At 43.1% G+C, this 8,300-nt stretch overlaps 1 protein-coding gene and 1 pseudogene across 1 annotated transcript; both read left to right on the forward strand.

Moving 5' to 3' along the window:
- Positions 1 to 207: 207 nt before the first annotated feature.
- Positions 208 to 1,149, forward strand: LOC128588912 (olfactory receptor 10G3). The gene has a single exon (XM_053595671.1). The coding sequence runs from the start codon at positions 208 to 210 to the stop codon at positions 1,147 to 1,149; it is 942 nt and encodes a 313-aa protein (XP_053451646.1).
- A 4,379-nt stretch (positions 1,150 to 5,528) lies between these two features.
- On the forward strand, positions 5,529 to 5,977 carry LOC128588637 (microtubule-associated proteins 1A/1B light chain 3C-like; annotated as a pseudogene).
- Positions 5,978 to 8,300: the final 2,323 nt, after the last annotated feature.

Below are 8,300 nucleotides of genomic sequence, written 5' to 3' on the forward strand. Positions count from 1 at the left end.
GCCACAGCACTCTACCGAGGGTGACAAAATGAGACTCTGTCTCTTAAAAAAAAAAAAATTTTTTTTTACTTACAAAACACCTGCCAGCGCATAAGAGAGAAACTTCTCTTTCATCGCCCCAATCTCTTTCTCTAGTTTCCCTTCACTCTCCCCTCACTTCTATGCCAATTACTGTTTTGTGTTCTTTAGGTGAGATCTCTTTGGGAGATGCCGAGAGTCAACAGCACGCTGCTGACTGAGTTCATCCTCACAGGAATTCCCTACCCCCTCAGCCTAAGGATGGTCCTTTTCATGTTCTTTTTGCTAATCTACATCCTGACTCAGCTGGGAAACCTGCTTATTCTAATCACCGTCTCAGCGGACCCGAAACTCCATGCCCGCCCCATGTACATCTTTCTTGGTGTTCTTTCCGTCATTGACATGGGCATCTCTTCCATCATCGTCCCTCGCCTCGTGATGACCTTCACTTTGGGCATCAAACCCATCCCTTTTGGTGGCTGTGTGGCTCAGCTCTATTTCTATCACTTCCTGGGCAGCACCCAGTGTTTCCTCTACACGCTGATGGCCTATGACAGATATCTGGCAATATGCCAGCCCCTGCGCTACCCTGTCCTCATGACTGCTAAGCTGAGTGCCTTGCTGGTAGCTGGAGCTTGGCTGGCAGGATCCATCCATGGGGCTTTCCAGGCCATCCTGACCTTCCGCCTGCCCTACTGTGGGCCCAATCAGGTAGATTACTTCTTCTGTGACATCCCTGCTGTTTTGAAGCTGGCCTGTGCTGATACAACAGTCAATGAGCTGGTGACCTTTGTGGACATTGGGGTCGTGGTTGCCAGTTGCTTCTCCCTAATCCTCCTGTCCTACATACAGATCATTCAGACCATCCTGAGAATCCGTACAGCCGATGGGCGGCGCCGGGCCTTCTCAACCTGTGGAGCCCATGTAACCGTGGTCACTGTGTACTATGTGCCCTGTGCCTTCATCTACCTAAGGCCTGGAACCAACAGCCCCCTGGATGGCGCAGCTGCCCTGTTCCCCACAGCCATCACTCCTTTCCTCAACCCCCTTATCTACACTCTGCGGAACCAAGAGGTAAAGCTGGCCCTGAAGAGAATGATAGGAAGCCCAATGACTAAGACTGAGGTTTAAAAGTGTCTTATCTTTCAGCTCAACGCCCATAGCACAGTGGTTCCAGCACCAGCCACATGCACCAAGGCTGACAGGTTTAAACCCAGCCCGAGCCAGCTAATCAACAATGACAACTACAACAAAAATAGCCTGGTGTTACGGTGGGCACCTGTAGTCCCAGCTACTTGGGAGATGAGACAAGATAATCGCTTAAGGCTAAGAGTTTGAGGTTGCTGTGAGCTGTGACGCCACAGCACTCTACCGAGGGTGACATAGTGAGACTCTATCTCAAACAAACAAACAAAAAAGTGTCTATCTTTCACTGGGGAAGCCTTCACACTTAGGGTTTATTATACGATGTTTAGATTTTGGCAGGATTTTTCCTTCTTGCTTTTTTCCCTTTTATGTAGCTGTGTGATAGCAATGCAATAAGATCAAACAGTTTAAAGTAAAATTCTACTCCTTTCTCACAGTTTCTTAGTATCCCCTCTAGATAAACAACTAGTGGCTGCTACAAAAGAAGAGAATGAGACTGAATCCACCCAGAAGATAGCAAAAGATGGCACACTTAGACACCCAGAGGATTCACACACCAAGAGCACCTGACGGGATTTTCAGCAGCTAGGCCGTCATTGGCCAAGCTGTCATGAAATGCACTATAGTTCTCTTAAGGGAGAAATATTCTTTAGTTCTGTTCCAATTGGATATATATCTTGGGAGCTAGTGCTAGAAGTAAAATTACTGTGTTCCAAAGACTTCCTGGGTGCATGAAGAGGAACTGAAGTACTTGTCTTCCCTGGTAAAGGAGTAAGGTGTCTCTTAAACTGCTGCTTTCAAAAAACGAACTCAATTAAACAATCCAGAAGAAAAAATACAATAAAGTCTTTTTGAATGCCTCAATAATAAATTCCCCCACATCAAAAAATAAAGCTCAATGTGAAATTTTCCACTGAGAAAATATAGGGCAATTGATCAGGGCACCAGGAAGATTTAGTCAAGTAAACATTTCATATCAATTTAGATTTGTGAGGTTGATGAGCTATCATAGAATTGGCCAGGTCCTAATAAATGTGGGCAAATTTGGTGCAGTATCTCTGGATTCGACCCCTTAGCATCCCCAATTTCATTCTGTTATGCTTCTGTATCATTCTCCAACTTCCTGAATTGGATGGTTGCTTTATCCATGTGGTGAAATTGCAAAGCCAGGTTATCTGCAAAGCCAGGTCTCTCTGTCATGGCAGATAGTCAAGCTTGATCATGTGAATGTTCATCCCTAAGAGACTCACAAGTTTACCTAATTTCTGTAGGAGACAGAAAACTAACCATTCTCTCTTGGATAAAGCTGACCCACACAATTTCTCAGTATTTCTTTAAAACAGATAACATACTAAGTTATCAACTTCCTCAAACTAGAATATAACTTATGAAATATTTTAATCTTGGGTGGCGCCTGTGGCTCAAAGGAGTAGGGCGCCAGCCCCATATGCCAGAGGTAGTGCGTTCAAACCCAGCCCCGGCCAAAAAATAAATAAATAAAAGAACAAGCCCTCCTTTTAAATAGATAAATAAAAATAAATAAATATCTTAATCTTTAAGATTCATTTCATTTAACACATAAAGTGGTTGAATAGTGAATTATAAAAATAAGCCTAAATTGATAGCTCAAGAACCAAAATTATTTCAAAAGCTATTATGCATATTGTTTCTCTTTCCCAGTGCTTAGCACAATTGCTGTTACAGCTATTATCTTAACAATAACAATAATGTTAAAATTACTGGTAGATATAATAAAATAAAAGATATTAAAATGGAATAATTCTGAAGCAAACACTTGTTTAAAAACTGAACTGGGCACACAGTCTAAACATGACCCCACTGTTAGATTTAAATCACATAGAAATCAAATCAAATAAGCTACAGATAAAATTGCTTCTTCTTTTTAGTACCCCCTTATTAAATTTGTATTAAGCATTAGATTAAGGTTTTTGGGGGTTTGTTTTTTTCTTTTTTTGAGAAGGAGTCTCACTATGTCGCCCTCTGGAGAGTGCTGTCAAATCACAGTTCACAGCAACCTGAGGCTTAAGCTATTCTCTTGCCTCAGCCTCCCAAGTAGCTGGGACTACAGGTGCCCACCACAATGCCCAGCTGTTTTGTTGTTGTTGTTGTTGTTGATATTGTTGTCATCATCGTCCTTGTTGTTCAGCAGGCCCGGGCTGGGTTTGAATCCACCAGCCCTGGTGCATGTGGCTGGTGCCCTAACCACTGAGCTGTGGGTGCCAAGCCTAGAATAAGATTTTAAATAGAGATACAGATCATTTTCCTTAAAATTACAAAATTTCTTCATTAGAGTGATAAAATATCTTTTAATTCTTTGTGGAAAAATATTGTTCAATGCCCCTTGAGTTATTCAATCAACAAATATCTACTGAGCCAGGTGCAGTGGCTCATGCCTGTAGTCCTAGCACTCTGGGAGGCTAAAGTGGGTGGATTGTCTCAGCTCACAGGTTCAAGACCAGTCTTGCTCTTGTCGTGGTGGGTGCCTGTACTCCCAGCTATTTGGAAGGCTAAGACAAGAAAATTGCTCGAGCCCAAGAATTTGAGGTTGCTGTGAGCTGTGACACCAGACCACTCTACCAAGGGTAACAAAGTAAGACTCTGTCTCAAAAAAAAAAAAAATCTAAGGAATGATTAGCACCTGTTTGGTTCTAGTCTCTGTGCTGGGAATACAGTAGTAAATACAAGAACAGATTCCTCCTATTGTTAGGTGTATAATTTATAAGAAGCAGAAAATTCATAAATAATAAACAAAAAATGCTAGCTATTACTATTACAAAGTAATAGTTTTGTAGATAATGTAATTTCACCACATAGCTAAAGCAATCATGCAATTCAGAATGCTATGAAGAAAAGGAAATAGAAATGTACTAGGCCGCTTTCAGCAGTGCAACCTGTTTTCTAGTGCTGGAAATTCAATGTTGAACAATACAAATTTAGGGCGGCGCCTGTGGCTCAGTGAGTAGGGCGCCGGCCCCATGTGCCGAGGGTGGCAAACTGCAACAAAAAAAATAGCCGGGTGTTGTGGCGGGTGCCTGTAGTTCCAGCTGCTCGGGAGGCTGAGGCAAGAGAATCACGTAAGCCCAAGAGTTAGAGGTTGCTGTGAGCCGTGTGACGCCACGGCACTCTACCCGAGGGCGGTACAGTGAGACTCTGTCTCTACCAAAAAAAAAAAAAAAAAAAAAGAACAATACAAATTTATAACACAGTTAAGCTGTGTGCAGTGGCTCACACCTATAATCCTAGCACTCTGGGAGGCTGAAGCCGGTGAATTGCCTGAATTCAGGAGTTGGAGACCAGCCTGGGCAAGAGCAAGACCCCCATCTCTAAACATAGCAGAATGTTGTGCTAGCTCCTGTAGTCCCATAATCTCGGAAGGCTGAAGCAAGAGAATCACTTGAGCCCAAGAATCTGAGGTTGCTGTGAGCTATGACGCTAGAGCACTCTACTGGGGAGTGACAAAGTGAGACTCTGTCTCAAAAAAAGGGAAGGGAGGGAATACAGTTGATGCCCTGTGCACCAATTCACCACCCATTGTCCACACAAGACTATTGCTGTGAGTGAGATTCCTACTCCAGCCTCAAGTCAAAGAGCTCAAAAAGAGAGAATGGAATAGAGGTACCCAGGAAACTTTTACCTGGGCTTGACTCTCAGACAGGGTTTGGGGAAGGAAAGTAACTCCAGGCCTGTGCTATGTAGGAAGCCTGCCGTTATACTGCTGTTACCTTTTCCCTGCTACGTATTTTCAAGACTAACTTACAAGGTTTTTTTCCAATCACTTACTATTTTTCTTTGTCTTTGAATTATCCATTTTAGTGAAATTAACATTAGCATATAATTTTAAAAACAAATTGTACAGGGTGGCACCTGTGGCTCAGTGAGTAGGGCGCCGGCCTAATATACAGAGGGTGGGGGGTTCAAACCCAGTCCCGGCCAAACTGCAACAACAACAACAAAAAAAAATAGCCGGGCATTGTGGCAGGCGCCTGTAGTCCCAGCTACTCAGGAGGCAAGAGAATCGCCTAAGCCCAAGAGCTGGAGGTTGCTGTGAGCTGTAATGCCACAGCAGTCTACTAAGGGTAGTAGAGTGAGACTCTTGTCTCTAAAAAAAAAGAAAAAGGGAGGGGTGGCGCCTGTGGCTCAAAGGAGTAGGGCACCACCCCCATGTGCCAGAGGTGGCAGGTTCAAACCCAGCCCCAGCCAAAAACTGCAAAAAAAAAAAAAAAAATGGCTTTAGCCTCCTGCAGGCAGTCAGAGAGCAGCTGGTGGAATGAGTTACCTCCTGGTGTGGGATTTTTTTTTTTTTTTCATTTTTAAGACAGATACAGATACAGCTGTCAAGTAAAATGCTGCCTCCACAGCAAATCCCAAGCCTCAGACCTTTCAAGCAGAGGAAGAGCTTAGCAACCAGACAAAAGGAAGTTGCTGGAATCCGGGCAAAGTTCCCAAACAAGATCCCGGTGATAGTGGAGCGCTGCCCCATGGAGAAGTTCCTGCCCCTGCTGGACAAAACCAAGTTCCTGATTCCACAGGAGTTGACCATGACCCAGTTCCTCGGCATCATCTGGAGCCGCATGGTCCTGAGGGCCACCGAAGCCTTTACTTGCTGGTGAATAACAAGAGCCTGGCCAGCCTCAGTGTGACCATGGCAGAGATCTACAGGGACTACAAGGATGAAGACGGCTTAGTGTACATGACCTACGCCTCCCAGGAGATGTTTGGCTGCTTGGGGTGGGCAGGTCCCTCGGGGACAGACCCTGCAATCCGCTCAGGGTGGGCATGCTGCAGTAACTAGCCAAAACTCAGTGGCTAAAACAATCATTTTATCATGCTTATGGAAGCTGTGGCTAAGAGGACTTCAGAAAGCATACAGTGGCAATGGCTAGTCTCTTTTCTGTGGTGTCTGGGAACTCACCTGAGAAGACCTGAAAGGAAGCTGGGTTCATCTGGAGGCTTCTTCATTCCCATGTCCAGCCCCTAGGATGGGATGACTCCAAACCTGAGCCCAGGTGGGACTGAAGACTGGAGTAATTCCAAGTGGCCTCTCAGAATGATGGCTGAGCTCTGGGGGAGCATCCAGGGAAGGAGCAGCCAGAGAGCATGTGACCCAAGGAACCAAAACAAATGTCAATAGGTAATGGAATGGATTTCAGCCCTTTTTTTTTTTTTTTTTTTTTTGAGAGTGAGAGTCTCATTCTGTTACTCAAGCTGTAGTACAATGGCATCACCATAGCTTATAGGTCATAGATCACAGCAACCTCAAACCCCTGGGCTGAGCTGTCCTCCTGCCTCAGCCTCCTACGTAGCTGGGACTACAGGTACTCACTACCATGCCTGGCTAATTTTTTAATTTTTTGTAGAAACAGGATGTCACTCTTGCTCAAGCTGGTCTTAAATTCCTGACCTGAGTGATCCTTCGATCCTAACCGTCCAAAGTGCTAGGATTATATTCGAGAGCCACCAATCTGGCCTTCATTTAGTCTGGACTTTTTTCCTTTTCTTAGTATGTATTCAGGTACTTAAAATTAATTGATGGTTTGTACTTCTGTGAATTATGACCACTTTTAGGTTATTTATAATTTTGTATGGGTTATCATTGTGCAGTTAACTCATTGCATGCTTCGTATATTAAAAATGATTAATTTTTAGTTAATCTTATGTAATTCCTTTTGATCTTGCTGAAGGCAGATTTTCTCCTGTAGTTGCTTTGTATGTTTATATAGTTCCTTTGGGGTTTCTGAGATTCATTCTTCTAAACAGACTCTCTCAACTCTAAGATTATAAACAAATATGCTCATTCTGCATGTACTTCTCATACTATGTTTATGTGATGTTTGTACTTAAGCCTTTGAACCAACTGGAATTTATTTCAGTAGCAGAATAAAGGACCCAGATTCCATATTTTTTCCAAATGCCTAAAAAAAAAAAAAAAAATGCAGAGGGGCTCATGAGGAAAGCAGCTATCCTCTACTCCTACCTTTAGTCTTTCCCTCAAAGTTTTACAAATGATTTTTTTTCAATTTTTTTAAATTTCTATCTCTGAACAATATGCTGCTATGTCTATTTTATAATTAAACAATATTATACAATCTGCTTATTTTTGCCACCAACCCCTCTCCCCCCACGTTATAATTAGATCTGCGATACAGCTTTTCTATTGCCTTTGTAAGCAGGCAGAGATTTGTGACTATATTGTACAACACTGAATTTCCAGCACTAAGAAGCTACCCTGAACATACCAGGTATTCACTAAATATTTGTTGAATTAGCAACAAATATTTGAATGTAGTCAAATCTCTTGTCTTTTCACTTTATAAGAAATAACTATAAAATCCCACCCTTCCCTCCACCTCTCTCCCTTTTTTTCTTTTTTTTTTTTTGAGACAATCTCACTCTGTCACCCTGGGTAGAGTGCCCCATGGTGTCATAGTTCATAGACACCTCAAACTCTTGGGCTCAAACAATCCTCTTGCTACAGCCTCCCAAGTAGCTGGGACTATAGGCCATATCACCCAGCTAGTTTTTCTATTTTTAATAGAGATGGGTCATCGTTCTTGCTCAGGTCTTAAACTCCTGAGCTCAAGCAATCCTCTGGCCTTAGCCTCCCACAGTAGTCAGATTACAGGTGTAAGCCACCACAACTGGCCCCTCTTTACCACTTCTTCTCTTTTTTTTTTTTTTTTGAGACAGTGTCTCAAGCTGTCACCCAGGGTAGAATGCAATGGCATCATAGCTCACAGCAACCTCCAACTCATGGGCTCAAGTGATCTTCTTGCCTCAGTTTTTCTGTTTTTAGTAGAGATGGATGTCTCACCTTTGCTCAGGCTGGTCTCAAACTCCTGAACTCAAGCAATCCACCCCCCTCGGCCTCCCAGACAGCTAGGATTACAGGCATGAGCCACCACACTGAGCCCCTCTTCCTCTTCTTCATCTTGCACTTTCCGTTTGATGGCATCCAGCCTATCTTAGGAAGTTATTCTATACCGTTTAATTGTCAGAGTTGATAATATTTATATTCTATTCCACAACCATCAGTAGGCTACCTTTATTCAAATACAAAAATACAATGAAAAGCATTTGCCTAAAGATTATTACATTAGAACTTTGTAAATGTTGTT

The sequence above is a fragment of the Nycticebus coucang genome, chromosome 6, assembly GCF_027406575.1.
Source record: "Nycticebus coucang isolate mNycCou1 chromosome 6, mNycCou1.pri, whole genome shotgun sequence".
NCBI classification, from domain to species: Eukaryota; Metazoa; Chordata; class Mammalia; order Primates; family Lorisidae; genus Nycticebus; species Nycticebus coucang.